Raw genomic sequence first — 25,948 nt, 5'->3', positions numbered from 1 at the left:
TGAGTGGTCAGAGGCACAAAACCAAGTTCAATCCCTGCTCTCCATAAGGGCAATTCAGCCTGTTCCTGCAGAACAGATAGGTCAAGGGATTTATTCCAGACTTTTCCTGGTACCCAGAAAAGAGGACGCTTGATGCCCAATCCTAGATCTTTCCATTCTAAACACCTTCCTGATGTACCAAAGTTCAAAATGCTCACCCTTCAGCAGCTTCTTCCTGTGCTGTCCAAAGATGCCTGGTTAGCAACCCTAGACCTTAAAGAAGCCTATCTGCACATCCCCATCAGGAACTCATGCAGGAAATATCTGCGTTTCAGGGCAGATCTATGCATTGTCAGTTCTCTGCACTTCCCTTTGGCTTATCCACTGCTCCCAGAGCCTTCACAAAATGCCTGGCTCCAGCCATTGCTTATTGCAGACAGAAAAAGATTCAAATTTACCCGTACTTGGATGATTGCCTGATTTAGGCAGACAGGAAAAGCTGTTGCAGCACCTGACATTTGTAAAGAACCTTCTAACCTCCCTGGAGTACACTATCAACGAATAGAAATTAAAAGTAGTCCCCAGTCAAAAGATTGTATTCCCAGGAGCAAGCTTGGACACAGCATCCCAGATGACATTTCTTACTCCAGAAAAACAAGCCTATCTGACAGGCTACTTCACTCAAATGGTCACCAGAACCCAGCTATCCACAAGGAAATTCCTGCAGGCCTAGGGTTCATGGCCTCTTGCATTCTACTAATTCCATATACCACACTGCCTATGAGGAAACTTCAGTGGTACTTAAAAAGTCTTTGGTGCCAACATTCTCAGGACCTGGAAACTGTCTTACCTATCGTACCTTGTCTAAGGACGTAGTTTCTTTGGTGGGCAGCAGCATGCAACCACAAGGGACTTCCCTTTACTCAACCCCATGCCACCGAGACCCTAACCACAGACTCATCAGACTGTGCCTGGGGGACACATCTGGACGACAAGTGCATTCAGGGCCACTGGAGCCCAAGTCAAATTCATTTGCACATAAACCAAAATGAGATGCTAGCTGTTCAGCACGTTCTGACAGCTTTCAATTCCCCACTCTCACCAGGACCCCTGATAATAAAAACAGACAACACCACAGTTATGTAGTACATAAACAAGCAGGGGGGAACCCACTCTGCAGGCTAGCTATGGCCCTGTGGAACACGGCCTTGGGCATGCATATTCATCTGCAAGCTCAATTCCTGCCAGGCAAACAAAACTCTCTGGCAGACTTAAGCAGAAATCTCCTAGACCCACACGAGTGGCAATTAGACCCCAGCGTTTTCTGCCTTCTAACCCAGATATGGGAAACCCCAGAGGTGGACCTTTTCTCCTCCCCCTACAATTACCAGCTCAGCAAATTCTGCACAAGGACACCTCATAGTAGGGCCTGGAAAGTGGATGCCATATCCTTCCAGTGGGTAAACCTCTCATTCTATGTATTTCCCCCTCTGCCTCTTCTCACATGAATATTACTCAAGATAAGACAGGACAGACAAAGGGCAGTCCAGATTGCCCTGGACTGGCCACACCAGCACTGGTCCCCACTACTGGGCAGCCTGTCACTGGTGCCACCCTGGCACCTACCCCAGATCCCAACTCTTCTTACTCAGCAGGAGGAACAGATCTTGCATCCGCAACTGCAAACCCTGAATCTTGCAGCCTGGCTTATTCCTTGAACTCATCCCCAGTGACCAGCCTAAGCAAGCAGGTGCTGGACATCATTCTGGAAGCCAGAAGACCCAATTCTATGCTGATAAGTGGAAAAGGTATTGTTCCTGGATTCAGTCTAAAGGAGAGGACACAGCACTGCCCTCCTTACCTCTAATCCTGGATTACCTAGCAGATCTTCTCCACAGAGGCCTATCCTTGTCCTCCATTAAGATCCACGCCTCTGCCATCTCGGCGCATTACAACACTGAGCCACCTCTCTTCTCTCACTGTCTCATCAAGCAGTTTCTGAGAGGGGCAAACAACTTAAGGCCACCAAGGAGAGCACCCACCCCTGCTTGGGACCTTAACTTTGTACTTGAAAAGCCCCCCCCCTTGAGCCTGCAGCATCAGCAGAGTTAAAATTCCTATCTTGGAAAACAGCCTTGCTTCTGGCCATCACTTCAGCTAGAAGAGTGTCTGAGCTACAAGCACTTATGACTGTGGAACCCTTCATTATATTCCATGCTGACAGGGTCTCCTTCAGGACTAACCCTTCTTTTATGCCTAACGTAGTGTCCAGTGTGGCTCTCAACCAATCCATCCATTTGCCAACCTTCTTCCCTAATCCTCAAAATAAAGGGGAAAGGATCCCTGCACTCCTTGGACATGCACAGACAGCTCAGATTCTACCTTGATAGAATTAAGCCCTTCAGAAAATTTGACACGTTACTAGTTAGTTTTGCACCAGGGGCAGAGGGCAAGGCCATTTCAAAACAAACAATTTCCAAATGGATAGCACACTGTATCCATTTCTGCTACAAATTCCATGGGAAACCAGCCCTTCAGGGGGTCAATGCATTCCACTAGGGCAACTTCTACCTCTACAGCATTCCTCAGAGGAGTCCCTACCAGGGATATCCTGGAAGCTGCTACCTGGAGTTCTGTACACACCTTCACCAAGCATTACCACCTGCCTATCTTTTCCAAATCCAGGGCGGGTTTTGCAGTAGTCCTGCAGGGCATTCTAGCCAGCTGCAACTCTTCTTGAATGCCTCCACCCTTTCTTCAGCTTTGGGAATCAACCCAAGTGTGTGATGACTGCAACAGTGAAGCATGAAGAACATAGTATAGTTGTGTACACTTACCATAAATGTAGATGTTCGAGTCTATTCACTGTTGCAGTCCTGGTTTTCCACCCTCCAGCCCCGTTGCTTGTCTCTCTTCCCGCTGTGTCTATTACTCACTCCTTACAGGGCTATTGGTATTTACTTTTTACTGGTGGTGTTTTTCCCACCATAACTTGCCATTAGTTTGTCATTAATTCTGATTATGCCCCTCACTGCCTTCTGAAGCTTCTCTCTCACCACAATTCCTTCACCATTTCTAGCCTGTCCCCTTCCTGAATAGGAGTTTGGATCGTAAGCCAAGTGCTTGGATTTGCAGCACTGCCCTATCCATGTTATCTCTTGGATACATAGGATGTCTAGCCTCCCTCTGTATCATCATGTCATCCACTTCCATGCTGTATCCAGTCAGCGAACCTACATTAAGCGTAGCAGTTCTCATTTCATGTTTGGCAGGTTGGTTTTACTTCCAGCTGTCACCCAACAAAGCTATCCCAGGTAACCCGAGCTGGGCAAATATAGACGCCGGCCATTAGCTTATTGATCCAGGGCTGCTGGGCTTTATGGTGGACACACATTGGCCAGTAGGGGCACTTATAACCCTCCCACTGTTAGCAAGGGTCCCTGGTGTAAGTCATAGTAGGCCGGGACCTCAACCCACGTATCACCGATAACTACCCATGCCCATTTTGGTGACATTAATCATCAGGACCAAATCACCTAGAGCGATGTATTACACTGTTGAGTAGCTAGCACTGCCATGGCATACAGTCTATGATCCATGTTTCACTATCTTGAGGATATTGTGCACCCCAGTAGATGCCCAAAGCAGTTGGTTTATACAACTTTTCTCCCTGTAGCGCACCATGTAGAGTCTGTGCTGCTGCTCACAGCTCCATTCATTGGTGAGTTTGAGATGGAAACACTCAGCATGTTTTTCGGACATGGGAAGAACCCCATGGAGACACAGGGAGAACATGTAAGCTCCAAACAGGCATTGGTTGGAGGCCAGGTTCGAACCTTGTGCATGGGAGGCAAAGACCTTAACCATTATGCCAACTGGTCTTACTTTATCCGTCAGTATTAACATGGAGTATAAAATCCTTTATGGATATAGAAAAAAATCAGAGTATTGAATAATATTGAGAAGTATAGGCTGCAAGTAGCAGTGCTTCAGCAGACATTTGGGTAGAAATGAGCATCTACATTTGACAGAGAGAGGTTTTCAAATGGACATTCATCTGAGTGTCCAGGACAAAGGAAAAATGAGTAATATTACAAATGGTTAGAGGGGTTGTAATAGTGACAGGGGAAAAAAGAAACAATAATGGCAGATTTGTGGTGGTAAGAGATTATTGGCTGGAATGTATTTATATTAAACATAAAACTCTTGTTATTGACCTTAAGAGAATTCTATGAAAAATGGTAAACTTTCAGCATGGAATGTTATTTATGGATGGGAGCTAGACCCCGATTTGTAATGGGATGTATCAGGGGGCCTAGAAGGGAAAATATAACAAACGAGGGTAAATTTCTGAAGTAGTACAGGAGAATATTTGGTTTGCAAGATGTGAATTAAATTGTAGTAACTTAGAATGTACATATTATTTCTCAAGATACTATCACTGGGCTAGACTAGATAGAAATCTGATGAAGTCTGCTGTTTGCAGACGAAAGCGCTTAATCTACGTGACTATTAAAGATTGTTATCTGCATAGTGAGTTGGTTCACTTTGTTCATTACTGCTGCATGGGAGTGCAGGTGCTATTTACGTGGACCCTAAATTGTTTTATTTTGGTTCAGTTGTTGGGAGGCGCAACATTTCTTGTGTATAAATCCTGTAATTACTTCAGGTCATGCACCAAATAAAAACTAAGATAAAGAAGTAAAATGAGACCGTGTTCCTTTCCTACTTTTCTGATAAAAAGAAAGGAATTTAAGGAATGGCTAGTGGAAATGATTCAGTAGAGTTATTGGGGAAGATGGAGATTTCTTCAGTTGGGATAGCAAGTGAATGGGATAAAAATAAAATGAACATGGAGTTTATGCACATGACAGAAATAAGAAAGTGATATGGGGAAAAAGTAGTACGGGTTTATTTACAGGGACGAAGTATTGCAGAAGAAGGGGAACCTCACAGAACAAGAACAGGAACTGAGTGCTAACAGTAAAATAAGGGAGTATTTGGATGATGTGTAGAGTTTGGAAAGGTTGCTGTTAATCAACTAATTTTATGACCATCTATTTATCTGTCTGTTGATCTGTTTATTGTTGACTGGGCTGGTTCCACTAGGCAAGTGGACTTTTTTCAAGAGAGACCCAATGTAGCATTTGTACTGCTAGGTGAAATTTGGCCAAGTCATTTAGGAACTTCCTTACTCTTTATTTTTTAATTTTAATTTTTTTTCAATTTTGTTTAATATTGTTGTAAAGTGTAAATAGTTTACTATGGATATAAAATAACTGAAGGTGTAAATGTTTGAGTTAAAGGTTTAATAATTTATAATATGAGGTAAATGGAAATGAAAGTGAAAGTACCATGGGATCTTGTGCATCCAATGGAGTTACCACCAACCCCAAACAGATGTGACCTCATTTTTACATGTCTTATCCAAAGGATGACACTCGAGAGAGCAGCACCCTCTAATGTTGCACCACAGTGTCAGCAATTTGAAAAATTTAATTATGTTGCCCGGAGTGGGAGTAAAACATATAGCCTTCTGGTCTTCCAGCAGCAAGGGAAAGTCTGCTAACTGTTAAGCTATCAATATTGCTGTTAGTTCCAGATGTGCAAAAAAAATTATTAGCACATCTTAGTCAACAGAATGTCTAAAGACTTGTCACCAAACCTAGAGGGCCTTTCACAGGAAAAATAACCAGAGATCCTTTACAGGTATTGGAGAAATTTGGGAAATTTGATGAAAATGTTCATAAAGCAGAGGAATGGAGAAACCAAGAAAAGCACGCATGGAAATGTTTACCCTGGACTTAATTATGCTAAGGTTAGAAGAAGGTGAGGATGAGTAATTTAATAACAAAGACAGGAAGAGATGGGACGAAAATAGTAATAATTAGTAGCCTGGTAAGTGCCTGTGAACCTATGTATAATCCATGAATATCAATAAATGATTCTGTAGTCAATGGGAAAAAATTAAGTGGGATAAGTTAAGTTTTCCCCACAGGAACTGAATGGTTTAGGATTGCCAGATCTGAATGGATACTTTAGAGCTACACAGTTAAGGCTTGTATATGTAACGCAAGCAGAAGGTTATAAACTGAAGTGGAAAGTGATGATGAAATGGGGGTGGCATTTGACATAAGGAGAGAGTAAGATTTTGGATGCAGGTCCTTAAGTAGACTAGGGAATTAACAACAAATGTAGGATATTAGATTCATAAAGTAGTAGAAAATATTCTAACAACAAGCCAGAGTGAAGTTGGAGAGAGGATATTTTGCTAATGAGGATGAGTTGAAGTAGGGGTGTAGAAAATAGGCAAGATGGGACTGGAATTTACTAGAGGAAATTAGCAAAAGAAATCAAGTATTGGGAGAAAATAACTAGAGGGAGTAGGATGAGAGTCAGCACAAGTTTGGACGTCATGCTAGAGACTGTCGTTCCTACCAATAACCAGAGTGCAAGCAAAGAGAAGTAGATAAGGGAGTGGTAAGTGAAAGGTCAGCTCTGGTAGAGTGGATTCTAGTGCAGAAGCTGTTTAAAAATGATGATTAGTAGGGTACAGAATATTATATAACTGTAAAAATCAAATAGAGGGGGCTAGAAAAGTTTGTAAAAATAGAATGGAAAGGCAGTTTTTACAGGAGCAACGGAAAGTCCATTTTCAGAACGTTTAGAATTTTTGCGTGGAAGTCTTTGCATTAGTTTTGTGTGTACCCCCAAACAGACTTCTGATTATTCTTTCTCAGGTATATAGCAAGTGCCGGAGGTGTTGAGGGAAAGAGAGATGTAGTTGTAAATGTGTTCTTTGGGACTATAACAATCTAAAAGATTTAAAAAATCCTCTATAGAGTACTTTGTCAGAAATGTGTGTGTGGGGGGGGTGCAAATGATTGTAACTAAGGAAATGATTCTTTTGAGCTGGAGTATAGGAGCTGAATTGCATAGATATATTGAACCCTTAGTAAGTTTGTTATTAACTGGCAAAAAAAGCAATTAATTGAAAATGGAAGTCAAAATCTAACCCAACTGTAATTGAAGTATTAAATATTGTGAGAGAGGTAAAAGAACTGAATGTGGGATTTTCAGAAAAGGGGAAGAGCAGATTACATAGAAATAGATGGAATGTGTGTGAATAATACATGCATAATATTGTTTAGGATTAGTGAGTTTTAGGGAAGGCAGAAATTGAACAGTTTATGTATGTTGGAGTAAAAGTAAAATAAAAGAAATTCTTTATTTTCATGCAGTATACATAAATATTAATATAACTTTTTTCTTTTTCAAATTTGTGTGTAATATACTTGTTAAAATGTACATGGGGGGAACTAACTATTTTTGGATTCTGATATTTTTGACAGCTGTTGTCTGATCTCTAACTGACCTTTTGGGAAAAGTTATTGAGGTTATCCATGAGCAGTTTGGAACTCTACGAATACACTGGTTCCAGTCCACACACACAAAAAAAAAAAAAAAAAATGCTCCTAAGCATAAAACCACAATAATTTATTAAACTGAATACTTTTATAATAAATACACACGTTACACTTAAAATACATAAAATAAACACTGTCGTTTTTGGTTTGGAGCCATTGTGTGTGGACAGGAACCTTAGTATTCGTGGAGTTTTTTTTTTTTGTTTTGAAGCCATTTTTTGCAGACTGGAACCTGAGTACTTGTGGAGTCTGGAATTCTCCTTAGAGTCAATGGACTTGTGGATTCTTTTCAGTTGGGATTTTGCAGTTGCCATATTATGGAGACAGCTGTTATGAAAGTGGTTTATGATCCTGTTATGGCTAGAGACTAGTGTTACTATTCTGCACTGGTCTTCCTGGAGCTCTCAGCAGCACTTGATACAGTTTATCACAGCATTTTGATAACATTTACAAATGTGTTGTGATGTTTTCTGTATGGTACTACAATGGTTCATATCCTGTCTTTCTTATTGCTCCTAGAAATTTGTTCTCTAGTAATAGACCCGTAGCCAGCGCTGTACCGTAAGGATTGGTTTTGGGGCCTCCACTGTTTGGGATATATTTTTCTGAGGTACAAGTCAAAACCAGTGGTCTGTGGCTGACCATGTTTGCAGATGACTGCAAGCTGGGCGCTGTCTTAGATTCCCCTAGTGATGTGAACATCCTCCAAGAGGGCCTTACCCAAACTAATGACTTGGTGCCAGAAGCATGGCCCCAAACTGAAAGCCAAGAAATGTATCATTATCCCCTTTGGGGAAAATGGTGTCTTCACTAATTATCGCATTAGTAACAACGTACTAAGCATGCAGTCAGTCGTGAGGGACTTGGCCACCTGGGTTGATAGCACCCTGACTTTTGACCACCACATTGCCTCCGTTGTACAGAAGGCTTTCAACATGGCCCACCTCTTAAGTAAGGGTATTTCATCCAAGAACATGGAGGTCATAACATCCCTGTACTCCTTCCTTATCAGACCCATTTTCGAGTACAATGTCCCCTTCTGCATGTACCTTGTCAAGCACATGCAGCAGCCAGAGAGACCACAGACATTCCTGACCAGGAAAATCCAGGGTCTCAAACACCTGTCCTGTACAGATAGGCTAAAAGCCCTGTCCCTCTACTCAGTCTCATACAGACTGTTCAGAGGTGACCTGTGTCTGTCTTACAAGGCCATCTCAGATCCAGCCTTGATGGAGTTGCTGAGTATCCGTAAGTCAAAACTCTACTCGCCCAACCTGCATGCAAGGCCTCAACCTGGTCTGTAACATTAATAGAACTTGTTGGTGGGATAGGTTTGTGTCCCGAAGACTCCCTCTCCATGTCAAGCGCAGTACCCCACTAGCCCTCTTCAAGAGGAATCTGGACGACTGGATGGTTAACAGAAAATACACCCTTGGGATACCTCCTATGTCCTTGCTGGAGAGGGGGAAACAGGTGCTGACTTTGTGGAAACATGGGTGAAATGCTTTGCTTATAAGGGCCTTCTGGCTAATAGCTTAGTATCATTCTATGAATCTATTAACTGTTCACTGCCTTAACCTCTAAAATGTGAAGTACTATAAGGTTGTATCTTAGGCCTGTTGTTCACAGTTTATATACTTCCACTAGGAGATCTGTTAAGGGTGAGAAAGACATAGAATGGCATTGTTATGCTGATGAGACACATATTTTACCTTTTTTTTCCACAGGATAATAAGGCAGACATGTATTCCTTGTCTTAATAGATTAGAGGCCATACATTTCTGGCTCATCTTTAAGTGGTTGAAGATCAACACCTCCAGAACTGAGTCAGTTTATGCAACTTTGAGGAATTCATCTGTCCCCTTCCCTCCCTGATTTCATCATATGTGGTGGCAGTAACTAATGAGTTGTTCGATAAGGTGCATAATCTTGTTGGTATTAGATTCTAAGTTGTCCGGGACTGTCAGCTACTGTGAATCCTTCATGTTCCTTCTTGAAAAACATTTCAAGAATCAGGCCCCCTCTATACCACACTGTCCTTTTGTTGTTGATCATGGATTAGTTTCCTCTAGGCTGGACTGTTGCAGTCCCCTATACCTGGGACCTCCCCAACATCAGTCCTGCTAATTTACAGATGGTGGTGAACTCTGGTGCTTTTTATTACCTGCCTATTACTCTGCTTTCACTGGCTTACTTTTCAGTACAGAATTATTTATAAAATCTTAGTGGTAAGTTTATTTGTCCACTCGCACCTGGTTCCTCATGCTTAAGAATTGGTTATGCTATATTGCCTTGCCGTACATGTTTGCTAAGCTTCCCAGGAACTGCTTGTAGTCTAATAAGTGTGCTTTGAAATTCCAGGGTGGTTCTTATTATCAGGCACCTCATCTGTGGACTCTTACTACCTTTGTGGTTTTGGGAGTGTCCACTTCTGGCTGGTTTTCAGAAGGCATTTAAAACTTGCCTGTTTAAAATAGCATTTGATGAGATGGATATTTTATAGTATATCTGGTGGTAATGCTTTATTTATTGATCTAGACTATTTTTAATAGTTGTGATGTAATTTACTTATTCAGTTTGATGTAAATGTTTATGCTAATACTTTTTTAATAAATATTAAGTTAATTGAGCAATTTGTTTACCTTAAATTTTGGATGTTGGCTTTCCAGGAGGTTATGCGTCTGTTACTGAAGGGTACTAGGACATTGCGGATGAACATGGTCTATGTTTGGCACTTTACTGTGTGGGGTCTGCATAGAAGATGCCCTCCATTTGCTCTGTGTGGACATTGCTTCCACTACATTTGGACTTTACCACTGCAGAAGCTGTCCCTCTCTCCAGCCTATTTTTTTTTTTCTTGGTGTTCTTTTTGTTGTATGGGTGCAGTTGTTTTCATAGTTTTGTATGTATGATTTATTTTTTTTCCTAACACAAGTATCCAGGTTGCTTGCCTCCTTACTTGGCAAAAAAATGCTGTGAAGTGTTTTGGCCCTGTGCCTTTTATATGGATTGCATTGAGTACTGCTGGCAGTTGGAGTGAATAGAGGCACCCAAAGCTCTGGGAAGCTGTATTTTGCAGGGAGTAAGACACAAGTACAACTGGGATACATTAGAACATCTACTGTTATGATAAATTTACTTGCAGAACTACTTATGTTCATCTTGTTTCACTGTTGCAGTCATTACACTTGGGTTATCCTGCTGGCAGGCTACCCGCAGTCGGCCTGACTTCCAAAGTCTAGGTCCAGATGCAGCCGACGCCATTTTCTTCAGTCTTTCTTGCCACATGGTGCCCGAAGCAAAAGCAGTTCGCAAGTGCCGGTCGGCCGACTCCTGAGATTTTCAAATTCGAATTTCAGATCCGAAGTCTTCATTAAAGCTAAGTACCCCGTTGGGGAAACTTTTTTCTTGCTCCAGACCAATGTCAGAAAAAGTTAACAATTGTATTTCTTGTGGGAAGCAAATACCTCATAAGGATTTTCATTCATACTGTATTCCTTGCCTAGGCCCTGATCACAACGTTGCTAGCTGTCGGTTTTGCACTAGATTTAACCAACGCACTATTAAGCGTCGGTACGATTTTGCCTTTCATTACTTTGGCCGAAGATTCAATTTTATAATGCCGTCGGAACAACCGATGACCGGAGTTTATAAAAAGTGCAAGGAAAAGGACAGGCATCTGAGGTCCAAAACCGATGAGGCTTCTGCTAAGCCAGTTGCTGGTTCGCCAGTTCTCAGTGAGGCGCTTTTGCAGCTCCTGACGCCTGCTACCTCAGAGCCACAGGCCGCTGCCGATTCCCACATGGAGCCAGCTAGGCCTCTGGATACTCAAGGTATTGGACACTCGGAAATTATTCCCTCAGATGGGTCCGGAACTGCTGAGCAGGCATCGGCTTCTGAGGGTGTTTTCAGACCTACACAGTTATATGTAAAGCTTACCTCAGCTTCCAAAGCAAAGACTAAAGCAGCTCTAAAGACAAAGAAACAAGTACAGCATTCTCCTGGACAGACTTCCATGTCTACAGAATAGATGCTCAAAATGGCCGAAGACCTAATTACCTTGATCAGGGGGTCCCATCCCCCTCCTGATAAGAGGCCTAGGCAAGAGACAGAATATGAATCATCAGATCAGGTTTCCATTTCCTCTGACTCCTCTTCTGAGCAGGAATACTCTCTTCCTCCCTATGAGGATTCTGATGCTGAAGAATCTATTCCTTCAGCCTCTCCTCTTGAGGATTTTTCTTTTGGGGAAACCCTGCATACCATGAGGGAGCACCACTGGGAGAGCCAAGACTACTCAGAATCAAAGAAAAGGCTTAGAGATTTTCTTTTACTACTTCAGTACAGGCCGCTTGCTGTTCCCCCTGTGTTAGACATTGTCGATGATGTATTTTCGGAGTCCGCCCTTTCTCCTGACTCTCTACCCCCTGCCCCTGTAAAACCAGACAGATACTACAGGGTTCCAGACTCACATTAATTTCTTTATAAAAACCCTGCTGCTAATCCAGAAACTAGTTCTCAGGGTCACAAAGGGGTCAAGGCTTCTACTGCAAAAAAACCTATCCCCTCTGACAGGGATTCTAGGGCAGTAGACAGATGGGGGGGGGGTTTACACTTCTGCTACTTTGGCTGTGAGGGCTTTAAATTGTCAATTTCATATGCTTAAATATCAGCAATACTTAATGTCACTGCTAAAACAGAAAATGTTGGCAAATTCTGATTGTGCAGAAAATAAGGAATTGCAGGATTTATTGCATGCAACTGAGCAAGTGGGAAAGCATACATTGCAATGTGGTTTTGATTCTCTAGAGGCCTCTTGCAGGGCCGCAGTTATGGGTTCTGTCATTAGGAGCCATGCTTGGTTAAAGGAACAGATTCTACCTGATCATGTTAAGGCAAAATTACTAGATGCTGCATTACAGCATGATACTTTATTTGGTGTTAAAGCAGAGGAGGTGTTGAAGAAAATGGAGGACAAAGCGAAATCTATGCAAACAGTAAAATTTCTGACAGATACAGCCACCCAGATTTAGCAGGAACTGGCCTACAAAGAATTGGTCCTTTCCAGTGTCAGACAGACCACAAAGAGGCAGATCCAGCCCCAGGGCTCATACAGGCCTAAACAGTGGGGTGCTTCTACCTCCAAAAGCAGAGAAGACAAATCACAGCCATACAGGAAACCGTTCCAATGACTTCCCTCCGCCAGCACCAGGCACTTATCTTTTGGCAGCCCCCTTAGGGGGAAAACTAGCACTTTTTTCACAAAAGTGGCACATGATCACCCAGGACAAATGGGTCTTGAATATAGTGTCCCAGGGCTACAGGTTCCACTTTCACACCCTGCCAAGGGCAAAAGGTATGCCAGACCTGCCACACAGTCAATGGGCAGAGGCACAAAAACAAGTTTCATCCCTCATGGACATGAGGGCCATTCAGAGAGTACCACAGCAAGAGCAGGGGCATGGATTTTACTCAAGACTTTTCTTGGTACCCCGAACGGACAAAGCCTGGAGACCAATACTGGACCTGTCTATTCTGAATACATTTCTGGACGTTCCAAAATTCAAAATGTTGACTTTGCAGCAGCTTCTGCCCATGCTGGGCAAGAAGGCTTGGCTTGTAACTTTGGACCTAAAAGAGGCATACCTGCATGTACCAATCAGACAATCTTGCAGAAGATACCTCAGATTCATAGCTGGCTCAATGCACTACCAATTCTCTGCACTGCCCTTTGGCTTATCTACTGCACCCAGGGTCTTCACAAAATGCCTGGCACCAATAATTGCTTATTACAGACAAAGAGGAATTCAGATATATCCTTACTTAGACTATTACCTTATTCAAGCAGAGAACAAGGACATTATACTAGAGCACCTGGCGTTTGTAAAAAGGTTATTGATTTGCCTAGGGTACACAGTAAACGAAAAGAAATCAAAATTAGTACCCTCTCAAGAGATAATATTCCTGGGTGCAAGCTTAAATACAACTGCCCAGATGGCTTATCTCAAGCCAGACAAACAAAGGCAACTGACTTCTTACTTCACAATGTTGGCAACAAAGACCCAGTTATCTGCAAGAAAATTTCTGCAGGCTTTGGGCTTCATTGCATCCTGCATTCTGCTAATTCCATATGCCAGACTGCATATGAGAAAACTACAATGGTATCTAAAAAGTGTTTGGACTCAACATTGCCACAGCCTGGAAACATTGATTACCCTCATTCCTTGCCTTCAACAGGAGTTTCGATAGTGGGCACAGTCCTGTCACCTCAACAAGGGACAGCCATTCAACCTACCCACAGCCAGGCAGTCAATAACACAGATGCTTCAGATTATTTCTGGGGGGCCCACATGGCAGGAAAATGTACTCAGGACACATGGCCCTCAAGCCAAATGCAAATTCATATCAATCAAAAAGAGATGCTAGCTGTTCAGAATGCCCAGACAGCTTTCAAGGACCTTCTTCATCCAGGACAACTACTGATAAGGACGGACAATACTACAGTCATGTGGAACATAAACAAGCAGGGAGGCACACATTCCTACCCCCTCTGCAGACAAACCATGACTTTGTGGGACACCGCATTGACTTATCAAGTACATTTGCAAGCACAATTCCTGCCAGGAAAGAAAAATACTCTGGCAGATGAACTAAGAAGAAACATTACGGAGCCCCATGAGTGGAAACTGGATCCACAAGTCTTCAGCATGATAAAGAAATGGGGATGCCCAGACATAGATCTTTTTGCCTCCCCTCACAACTGCCAACTACAGAGATTCTGCACAAGGACTTATCACAAGCAAGCATGGAAAGTGGATGCTCTATCATTCAGCTGGAAAACCCTAACAGTATATGCCTTTCCTCCTCTGCCTCTCCTTCCCAAGGTACTCCTAAAGGTCAGACAAGAGAAGACAAAAATGATCCTGATTGCCCCAGACTGGCCCCGCCAGCACTGGTACCCAATCCTAAAAAGCTTGTCTCAAGGCCCAGCCTGGACATTGCCTCTAATTCCTCGCTTACTGACCCAACGAAACAATCAGATCCTGCACAGCCAAATCAGGACCGTAAATCTGGCTGCATGGCGAATAATGTAGCCATTCAGAACACACCTCTCTCTAAAGCAGTGATGGATGTTATTTTGGAGGTCAGGAGGCCAAGTACTAGAAAATCTTATGCAGAAAAATGAAAGAGATTCTGTGCTTGGAACCAGGCACAAGGAATTGACACACTTGTACCAAATATTCCTCAGATTTTACAATACCTAACTGAGATGCTGGACAAAGGCCTATCCTTCTCATCAATTAAAATCTATGCCTCTGCCATTTCAGCTCATTACCATACGGAACCACCTATTTTTTCTCATCCATTGCTAAGGCAGTACCTCAGAGGGGCCAAAAACAATAAGACCTCCAAGGAGAGCATCAATACCTGCATGGGACCTCAATTATGTCTTGGTGAAACTCACACTGCCGCCTTTTGAGCCAGCCAATACAGCTGAAATAAAGTTGTTATCTTGGAAAACAGCTCTTCTCCTAGCAATATCCTCTGCAAGACGAGTCTCAGAGTAACAGGCTCTCATGGCGGTGGAACCTTTCATCATTTTCCATCCAGACAGGGTTTCTCTGAGGACTAACCCGACATTTATGCCTAAGGTAGTGTCCAGTGTGGCCCTTAACCAAACCATTCACTTGCCTACTTTTTATCCAAAACCACAGAATAAGGGTGAGAGACTCCTGCATTCTTTGGACATACACAGACAGCTATGCTTCTACTTGGACAGAACTAAAGCTTTCAGAAAGACTGAGCAACTTTTAGTGGCATGTGCTGCAGGATCACAAGGAAAGCCTATCTCAGAGCAGACTATTTCGAAATGGATAGGCCACTGCATTCAATTCTGTTATTCACAACATGGCAAATCAATTCCTAAGGGCATTAGGCCACATTCTACCAGAGCAGCAGCCTTCCTCAGAGGGGTACCAACCAAAGACATTTTAGAGGCTGCAACTTGGAGTTCAGTGCACACTTTCACCAAGCACTACCATTTATCTCTCTACTCTAAATCCAGACCAGGCTTTGCCACTGCAGTTATGTAGGGCCTTATAGCCACTCCTAATCCTATTTAGACCCAGCCACCCTACCTCAGCTTTGGGATTCAACCCAAGTGTAATGACTGCAACAGTGAAACACGATGAACATACTACAGTTGTGTACCTACCATAAATGTAGATGTTCGAGTGTATTCACTGTTGCAGTCCAGGTTACCCACCCACCATCCCTCTTTTCTTTGCTGGGACTTATCTGTACTTCTCTATCCTGTACAACCTATGTGGTGTATTTGCTTGTTGATGAAGGAAATGTTTATGTTATTGCATGCGTACTTATTGGCATAAATTTTTAGCCTACCAATTTGGGGGCACCTGACATCTGGGGCAAGAAAAACTGAAGAAAATGGCATCGGCTGCATCTTTTATACCCCTGGTGCACTGACGTCAGGGAAGAGGCGACAGCAACCGACGCCGGACCTAGACTGTGGAATTCAGGCCGACTTCGGGTAGCCTGCCAGCAGGATAACCCAAGTGTAATGACTGCAACAGTGAATACACTCTAACATCTACATTTATGGTAGGTACACAACTGTACTTTGTAGGGCCTCTTCTAATTTGGTCTGACAACCAGTGTGTTGTGTGGTATGTAAACCTAGTGCATATGGGATTTTCTACTGTTGCTTTATTGTACTTTAGCTGTCCCTTCGGCACTGCCTGAAGTGAGTCCTTGTTTGTTAAATCCCTTATCCCATTTAGCAAACAGTGAGTGAAATAAATAAGAAGGCAGTTGGTCATACCCTCCTGTTTACAGATGAACATCTGGCAGTTGGCCATAGACAGGGAGGGATCACTGTCAGCTGCTCACATACCAAGAGAAGTAAGGTGGTACTGGTCGACTTGGTGAGTCACTCCTTTTGGTACCTTCTTAGAATTGCAGGTTTGGCAGATATCTGTAAATTAGATTTTTAGAAGGGGACAAGTCAGAGAACATATTATTTAACGCGTAAAAGTAAGCACTGCTCCCCTCTTCACCTAAGTGCAGCAGCAACGGGGATTTTATGGTTCATCAGCCATAAGCAAAAGAGTTTCTAGAAAACCTTCCTGGCATTCCTACCCATTCTGTGCCTCCTCACAATATTCAGGAAAGAAAGTCCAAAACTGATCTATTTTGCAGCATGGGGGCTTAGAAGGTTATGATTTAGAATTTCAGGCCCTTGGCAGTGCAGCCAGTCCTGCCAGGTTTTTGGGGGGGAGGGTCTCTCACATTTGGGGTGACCTACAGATCCATCTTGTTTCTTAGTACTTTAGTCACACATGCGGTCATGAAGGTGTTTTTCTTTTGTGTAGAACCTTGCCCTATACCTCCTTAACCTGTACAGCTTACCATAGTCTTTCTCAAGCATCTGTGTGGCCTAGCCTTTAGTTCTTGCATAGTGAAGGTTCATATGTTAGCTTATTTTGCTCTTCTTGGCCTTGTGAAGGGAAGAACTCTGGCCCAGCAGTGGCTGGATAGAGCAGTTATTAAAGGACTCCTTTTTCTTCATCCATCCAATTTGAAGTTCTTGATTGACATGCTTACTCATCCCATTTCAGACTTTGAGTGATGACGTTTGTATCTCTTAAATAGTTTTTTTGGTGTCCATCACCTCTTCTTGCAAGATCTTGGAGATTTAGTCCCTCATATATAGGTAACCTTTCATTTCTTTCACAAGGATCCTGTGTCCCTTTGAACCAGCCTGCAATTCTTCATGGAAGTGACTTCTTAATTGTTTTTAAATAGTGTGTTCACCTGCCTTTTTCTTTTCCAGGAGTAGATTGGGCAGAAAGTGCCATTCAGATCATGCACGTGAACTGCAAGCTGACGCTCTTCCTCATGTAGTGCATACGTTTTGGATGACGTCTTAGCTGTTCATTTCCTTTGCTGTGGAGAGCAAAAGGTTGACATTTCCAAACCTTTTCCATATAGATTGCAATCTGCATTATCTTTTGCCTTCAGGTAGTTTGCCATCCATAGAGAGATGCCATCTTTAAAGGCCATTGCAGTAAAGGTATAAGTACTTCATGAATATCTCTGCTCACCGTTTCCAGTAATGTAGAAGAATATAGCCTTTAGTATGACCCAGGTTGCCATAGTTTGGCAGCTCCAGAAGCTGTTTGACCTGGTATGGGTTAGAGTAATGATGAGGTGTTGCCTGGTTGTCTCTCATCAGGGGAAGGGTTGTGATGAAATGTTGGTGGTGGGTGGACTGTTTTTTTATATCTACACTGGAGATTGAGGTCAGAACAATGGCAGGGCTAGGCATGGGGGCAAATTTGGGGGATATCACCACCTTAGAGTGAGTGGGGACTCTCCTAAGCCATGCATCATAGCAAGTAGTGGCCTCTACAGATGTTCGCTGTCATGTGACAGTGGTAGAGCTTCAACCAACTAAGGTAAACTGCCTTCTTTGTGTAGCTGTGTCAGTTCCTTTACCCTCTGTCTTTCTGTAGTGATTAGATAGCCTGTTAGTAGAGTTACACTAAAGACCTCGACATAAGGAGATTGAGAATCAGTAAGGTCCACAGTGGACAGTGTGGCACTTTCATGGACGCTGCCTTCAAAAAGAAAAGGTTGTCCACCAACCACTTAGTCCTTGGTTTACGCCTTCACCAACGTTATTGCCCCAACCTTTGCTCTTGGACTTTGTTAGTAGTTACAGCACTCTGATTTCTGACCATTTATCCTCTGTTTTCCACTGTTAGCTCAGTTAACTTACCAAAGAACATCCCTGAAGCTCAGTGTAGCCCATGCTCTTCCTATGAGAGGACCCTCCTAGGTAGCTTCCAGAAAGCCCCCTGCTATGACCCTTGCTTTTATGGCTCACCATCCAGCCAGAGCTCCTAGAATTTCCTGTAAGTCAGGTGGGCATGCACTTGTGTTACTTGCTGTCACTGTTGTCCATATCTTCATTGTTTTTACTTTTTGCAGAGGTTGTACTCACTTGATGGTTGGGGTATACTGTCTGGGTATTGTGCTAGACTGCCATTGTAATGTGGAACTTGATTCCAAGTGCGACTTCTGAGAAAAAAAAGTAGTCCGAACTGGAATGTAAAAGGGAAGGATGGGCACAATCACAGTTATTCCCCTTGTAGATCAACTGATGAGGTAAAACTTTATATTTTATTTTCGAATATGGGTAATTATGGTATAGTTGTTTGTACCATTCTTGTATTAATTATTTTAGATGGATATGTTTCAGTAAATTAGGCATAATGACAAAAATAAGAGTATGCAAACAGATTATGTAGAATTGTTTCACTGTCCATAACAGTGCACTTCATCTTTTTGGATGCAAATATTTTCTGGATTTTAGTTGTGATATTAAGATTTTATTGTGTTTCAGATGATACAGCAAGGATTACAACCTCAGCAGCAGCAGCAAGGATTGCAGCCACAGCAACAGCAGCAGCAGTTTCAGAGAATCGCTCAGATTCATCTGCAGCAGCAACTGCAGCAACAGCAGCAGCAGCTCCAACAGCAGCAGCAACAACAGCAGCTGCATCAACTGCAGCAGCAACAGCAGCATCAACTGCAGCAGCAACAGCAGCAGCTGCAGCAGCAGCAACAACAACAGGGACCTTCCCTACAGCAGCAACTTCAGCAGCTTCAGCAGCAGTCAGTGGCTGTGTCCCAAGTGCAGCAGGCTCAGCTCCCGTCACAGGCCATGGTGTCCCAGGCTCAGTCAGTTCCTGTCACCCAGCATCAGATACACCAAGCCATGGTAAGCTTCAGCAGTCTGTGTACAGGAGATGTCCATTTTGTAGAGAAGTGAGTTTGAGTTACGCCTGATTATTTTAGATGTGATTTGTTGAGGATTCTTTGTTTTGCAAGCAGTCAGTAGTTTTCGACTTTGGTATGCTGGTACAGGACCTTAATGTTTGATATTCAGACAGAATAGAGGCCGAAGAATTGGATTTTTTCCTTCATTTCTAGTGGCATCGGAGGTAAGACTGTGACACGAAGTCCTGGAGATGGTAGGGTTGAATGTCTCTCTAGATGTTTTTCGTGTTTCACTGTTGCAGTCATCACATTTGGGTTATCTGCTTGCAGTAGCCCTCAGTTGGCCTGATTATCAAAGTCTTGGGTCCTGATTCGGTTGTTGTCTCATCTTCCATGACGTCAGGTAGTTAGGGGTATAAAGCATTGCAGCCGACGCCATTACATCAGTCTTTCTTGCCGTGCAGTGCCTGAAGCAGAAGCAGTTCGCAATTGCCGGTTGGCTGACACCTGAAATTTTCGTTTTAGAGTTTCAGAACCAAAGTCTTGAACTAAGTACCCTGTTAGGGAAACTTTTTCTTGCTCTAAACCAGTGTCAGTAAAAGTTAATTGTATTTCTTGTGGAAAGCAAATACCTCATAAAGATTTTCATTTGTACTGCATTCCTTACTTAGGCCCTGACCACGACGTACCTCGCTGTCAGTTTTGTGCCTTATTTAAACGATGAACTATTCGTTGTCTTTTTATTTACGCTTCTAAATATTTTAGTACTCGGTTCAATTATACAGATATGGCTTCGGTAAGCCACCCGACTACTGACATTCTGAAAAAACACAAAGATAAAGACAGAGACAGACCACATAAGTCCAAAGCTGCCAAAGATGCTTCTCCTAAGCTAGTCGCCAGTTCACCGGTACTCAGTGAGGCGCTTTCGCAGCCCCTGATACCCACTACTTCAAATTCGCAGGCCTCTACTGGAGACCCATTTGGAGTCCGGTATGCCCCAAGATGCTTCAACTGTGGAACCTGTGGATGTCTCTACCTCGGATGGGTCCAGAGCCGCTGTGCAGGCACCGGCTTCTGAGGGTGTATTCAGGCCTACTGACTTGCATATTAAACTGACACCATCTTCTTCTTCTAGGCCTAAAATGCGATCCATGCTTAGAAAAGACACCCAGACCGCATAGTCAGGCCTCTATGCTTAAAAAACAAATAAGAATGGCTGAAGACCTTATTACTCTAATCAGGGGAAGCCACCCTTCCTCCTCTAAGAGACCTAGGACTGAGTTTACTTATGATTCTTCTGATCAGGGCTCTGAAATTTCTGTTTCCTCTGATGACCAGGATTTACCCTTATCTACCTATGAGGATTCTGATACAGAGGACTCTATTCCCTCTGCTTCCCCTCCAGAGGATTTCTCTTTTGGTGAAACCTTGCATACTCTTAGGGAGCATTATCGCTGAGAAATCCAGGATTACTACTACTACTACTTTCGGCTTTTTCCCGGTTAGGGGTCGCCACAGCGGATCACCTGTTCGCTCATGATTGGCAGTGGAGGTTTGCTGTGTTGAGTTGCCAGCCCAGTGCCCAACCTTCCACAGAAGACACACTCGCACATGCACGCACTCACACCTAGGGCCAATTTAGAGTGTCCAATCCACCTACAGCATGTCTTTGGGATGTGGGAGGAAACCCATGTGACCACAGGAAGGACATGCAGACTCCACACAGAAGGCACCCCAGCCGAGGATCGAACCGGAGAACGTCTTGCTGTGAGGCAGCAATGCTAACTGCGGCCGCCTGACTGGCTTAGGGATTTTTTACTCCTACCACAACACAAGCCTTCAGCTATCCCCCCTGTACTGGACATTGTTGATGCCTTTTCGGAATATAGCTTGGCCCTTGACTCTTAATCTCCTGCTCCCAGAAAACCTGATAGGTATTACAGGGTTCCTGACTCTCACAGGTTCCTCTTTAAAAATCCTACTGCAGATCCTGAGACCATTTCACAGGGACCCAAGGGCATTTAGGCTACTACTGCAAAAAATCCTACCCCCTGTGATAGAGATTCCAGGGCGCTGGATAGTTGGGGTTAGAAGGTATACACTTCTACAACCTTGGCCATTAGGGCCTTAAACTGCCAGTTTCATATGTTAAAGTATCAGCAGTATATTATTGGATTGCTTAAACAGAAAATGATGTTGACTCTTGACTGCGCTGAAAATAAAGATTTACAGGATTTAATGCATTCTTCTGAACAAGTTGGAAAACATATTTTGCATTGTGGTTTTGATTCACTAGAGGCATCTTGCAGGGCTGCTGTCACTGGGTCTGTACTTGGAAGGCATGCTTGGCTTAAGGAGCAATCTTTGCCACATCATGTTAAAGCTAAATTGCAGGGTGCTCCCCTAAACCAAGACAGCCTGTTTGGCAAAAAAGCAGAAGTAGTACTTAAAAAAGATGGAGGAAAAAGCTAAATCTCTGCAAATTGTTAAAGATTTCCTGCGAGTACAGCCTCCCAGATTTAGTAGGCATTGGCCCTCTAAAAATTGGTCCTTTCCTGCCTCTTCCAGGCCTTCTCAGTCCAAACCCAAAAGCAGCAGAACACACAGGCTTCAATCCCAAGGTACTCACAGGACTAAGCAGTGGGGGGCTCCCACTTCCAAAGCAGGGAGTGGTAAGACTCCCCCCCCCCCCCCCATGGTAAACTGTCTCAATGACTTAACTTTAAATCTTCCAAGCCCTGCACAACTGACTGTTCCTTTAGGGGGAAAGATTGCCCTGAAGGCAAAAAATTGGGAACTCATTACCCAGGACAAATGGGTTTTAAATATAGTTTCCCACGGATACAGATTCCACTTTCACTCCTTATCAACCCCAAATGGTTGGCCAGATCTATCCCCAAATCAGTGGGCAGAGGCTCAAAAGCAAATTCCATCTCTCTTTAGGATCAGGGCCATTCAACCTATTCCAGAAGAAGAAAGGAGACAAGGTTTCTACTCAAGACTTTTCCTGGTGCCCAGAAAAGACAACTCCTGGCATCCTATCCTGGACCTCTCTATCCTAAACACTTTTTTGGTGATCCCAAAATTCAAGATGCTAACTCTTCACCAGCTGCTTCCTATGCTAGGCAAAGATGCCTGGTTGGCAACACTGGATTTAAAGGAAGCCTACCTGGACATCCCAATAAGGGAATCTTGCAGAAGATATGTACGCTTCAAAGCAGGCTACATGCACTATCAGTTCTCTGCACTGCCCTTTGGCATATCTAGTGCACCCAGGGTATTCACAAAGTGCCTAGCTCCAGTCATTGCATTTTGCAGGCAAAGTAATATCCAAATATATCCATACCTGGACGATTGTCTAATTCAGGCAGAAAGCCAGGACATACTATTGAATCATCTGATGTTTGTACAGAAATTGCTATCTTCTCTGGGGTACACCGTAAACGAAAGTAAATCACATCTTGTACCCTGCCAACAAATTGTATTCCTGGGAGCAATATTGAACACAACTTCCCAGGTGGCTGTCCTCATGCCAGAGATACAAGTTCATTTGACAGTCTACTTCAGACTACTGACTACAAAGACTCCGCTATCTGCAAGGAAAATACTGCAAGCCCTGGGGTTCATGGCCTCCTGCGTTCTCCTGATTCCATATGCAAGACTGCATATGAGGAAACTACAGTGATATCTAAAAAGCCTATGGTGTCAACATTCTCAGGATCTAGAAGCAATGATTCCTGTCATGCCTTGTCTACAGATAGAGTTGCTTTGGTGGGCAGAGGCCTGCCACTAAAACAAGGGACTGCCATTCACTCTACCCCCTGCCACCCAAGCCCTAACAACAGAAGCATCAGACTGTGTATGGGGGGGCTCACTTGGCAGGGAAATGCATTCAGGGCAAATGGAACTCAAGTTAAATGCACCTGCATGTTAGCTGTACAGAATGCTCTGACAGCCTTCAAGGACCACATTCTTCCAGGACAATTAATGGTAAAGGTGGACAAACATCACTGTTATATGGTACATAAACGAGCAGGGGGGGAACCCACTCACATCCTCTCTGCAGACTAGCCATGACTCTGTGGAACACAGCCTTGAGCTACCAAGTGCACCTACAGGCTCAGTTCCTGCCAGGAAAGCTAAATACACTGGCAGACAAACTAAGCAGAAATCTCATGGACCCACACAAGTGGAAACTGGAACCAAAGATATTCAACTTGTTGAGAAACAAATGGGGGAGCCCAGATATAGACCTGTTTGTTTCCCTCCAAACTACCAATTGGAAAAATTCTGCACAAGGACTCCCCACAAACAAGCTTGGAAAGTGGATGCCCTGTCCTTCACCTGGAAAGACCTATCAGTTTATGCCTTTCCCCTCTGCCTCTCCTCTGCAAGGTACTACGAAAGAGCAAACATGACAAGCCAAGGACGATACTGATTGCACCAGACTTGCCACGCCAACACTGGTACCCCCTTTTGCGCAGTGTGTCACTGCTGGCACCATTGCACCTGCTTCAGACCCCCTGCCCTGCTGTCCCAGCAGGAGGGCCAGATTCTGCACCCACAGCTTCAAACCCTGAACCTGGCAGCCTGGCCAATTACCTGATCTCTCCGTTACCATCCCTCAGTAAGCAAGTGTTGGATGTCCTCTTCTCTCACCCACTGCTGAAGCAGTTCATCAGAGAGGGCAAAAACTTAAGACCACTCAGGAGAGCCCCTACTCCAGCCTGGGGCCTTAACTTTGTATTGGAAAAACTCACTCTACCTCCTTTTGAGCCAGCTGCAAATGCAGAGTTGAAATTCCTTTCTTGGAAAACAGCCTTCCTTTTAGCCATCACTTCAGCAAGAAGGGTGTCTGAATTACAGACCCTCATGGCAGTGGAGCCTTTCATCATTTTTCATGCAGACAGGGTGTCCCTCAGGACCAATCCCTCCTTCATGCCTAAGGTGGTATCCAGTGTGGCCCTTAATCAGTCCATTCATTTGCCAACCTTCTTTTCTAATCCACAGAACAAAGGGGAACGAATACTGCACTCCTTAGATGTGCACAGACAACTTATATTTTTTTTGGACAGGACTAAGCCTCTCAGGAAGTCTGAACAGCTGCTGGTTGCATTTGCTGCAGCGGCAGAAGGGGAAGGCCATTTCAAGGCAAACCATTTCTAAATGGATAGGCCATTGCATTCATTTCTGCTATAAGCACCATGGAAAGCCTACCCCAAATGGGGATTAGACCACATTCAACCAGGGCTGCATCTACCTCAACAGCCTTTCTCAGAGGTGTCCCTACCAGGGACATCTTAGAAACTGCTACCTGGAGTTCTGTACATACCTTCGCCAAGCATTACTATTTGCCAATTTTCTCTAAATCCAGAGCTGGCTTTGCCACTGCAGTCTTGCAGGGCCTTATAGCCGGTCCTAATGCTATCTATTTTCCTCCTCCAATACTTAGCTTTGGGAATCTACCCAAATGTGTTGACTGCAACAGTGAAACACGAAGAACATAGTACAGTTGTGCACACTTACCATAAATGTAGATGTTTGAGTGTATTCACTGTTGCAGTCCTAGTTACCCTCCCTCCAGCCCCCTGACTTCTATTGGTTATACCTCTGTTCTTGCTTACTATGCTTAAAGCTTTTTGGTGTATTTGCTTTTGTTTTGGAGGTGTAACCTTGTATATATAATTGTTTCCCATTATGGGGGCACCTGACATCTGGGGCAAGAACAACTGATGTAATGGTGTCGGCTGCATGCTTTATACCTCCGACTATCTGACCTCATGGAAGATGAGACAACAACCGACCCAGGACCCAAGACTTTGATAATCAGGCCGACTGGGGGCTACTGCAAGCAGATAACCCAAATGTGATGACTACAACAGTGACTACACTCTAACATCTACATTTATAGTAAGTGTACACAACTGTACTTTCTGTGGTGCTCTTTGGTACAACCATATACTTGCCTTTTCATCCATCTCTTGTTGGATGAAATGAAGGTGGGGGGTGGATGTCCCTTTGTCATAGTTTAAAGATATCTGCTTTTCTGATTTTGATAGTTCTGCATTTGATAAACTTTGAAAGCATTCCCTTTGCTTTCATGTTTCCTTCTTACAGATTTATCCTGAGTAGCTTGAATGTGGATAGTGAATAATGGCAAAACCTTCTGTAGACTGAGCAGTAATGCAGGCTGGATTTCTGTCACAGAAACCTGTCATTCTTGGACAGTTAACATCTTATGATCCATCATTTTAAGTTCTTTGCATTTACAATCTATAAACTAATATACTTATTGTGTTTGTTTCAGTAGTAAAGCTGTGTTGCTTACTGTTATCTATTTAGTGCATTCTTAATCCGTCTCTAAGCATAGCAGAGAGGGAGAGAGAGAGAGAGTTAAGACTTTTAAGCTTATACGTAGCTTTCTCCTCTAGTCCTGGGATTAAGTGGTTCAGTTTTCATTTGCATGTTATGTGACACTCGTACTGTGCATATGAGATACCTCAGAAAAGACGCATTTATATCTAGCAGACTTACCTGAGTAGCAAATGGGGAAGAAGCACCTTCAGTCAGGCTATTGCTGAAAATGCCAACTTTTCCAGGGCTGCTGGGAGAAGGGGAACGGGTCTTCATGGAGCGTAGCTAATAGCTCCTCTGAAGGCATAGTCTGTGATAACGTTGTTTTAGACTGCTGGTAATACACAACCTAGAACTGTTGAAAATGAGAGACTTGTTTG

General features: G+C 43.5%; 1 protein-coding gene across 1 annotated transcript in view; it reads left to right on the top strand.

The window, feature by feature from the left end:
* LOC122800363 (mediator of RNA polymerase II transcription subunit 15-like) overlaps window positions 1–25,948 on the top strand; it is an 886,273-nt gene that overhangs the window by 565,556 nt on the left and 294,769 nt on the right. Inside the window, exon 7 of the mRNA XM_044069812.1 lies at window positions 18,835–19,212. Coding sequence (XP_043925747.1) covers window positions 18,835–19,212 — 378 coding nt within the window. The remainder of the gene's footprint in view (window positions 1–18,834; window positions 19,213–25,948) is intronic.

The sequence above is a fragment of the Protopterus annectens genome, chromosome 4.part0 (genome assembly GCF_019279795.1).
Source record: "Protopterus annectens isolate FY-2018-M chromosome 4.part0, PAN1.0, whole genome shotgun sequence".
Taxonomy (NCBI): Eukaryota; Metazoa; Chordata; order Ceratodontiformes; family Protopteridae; genus Protopterus; species Protopterus annectens.
The sequence above is the reverse complement of the archived record's forward strand: the minus strand, read 5'-3'. Positions and strand labels throughout refer to the sequence as shown.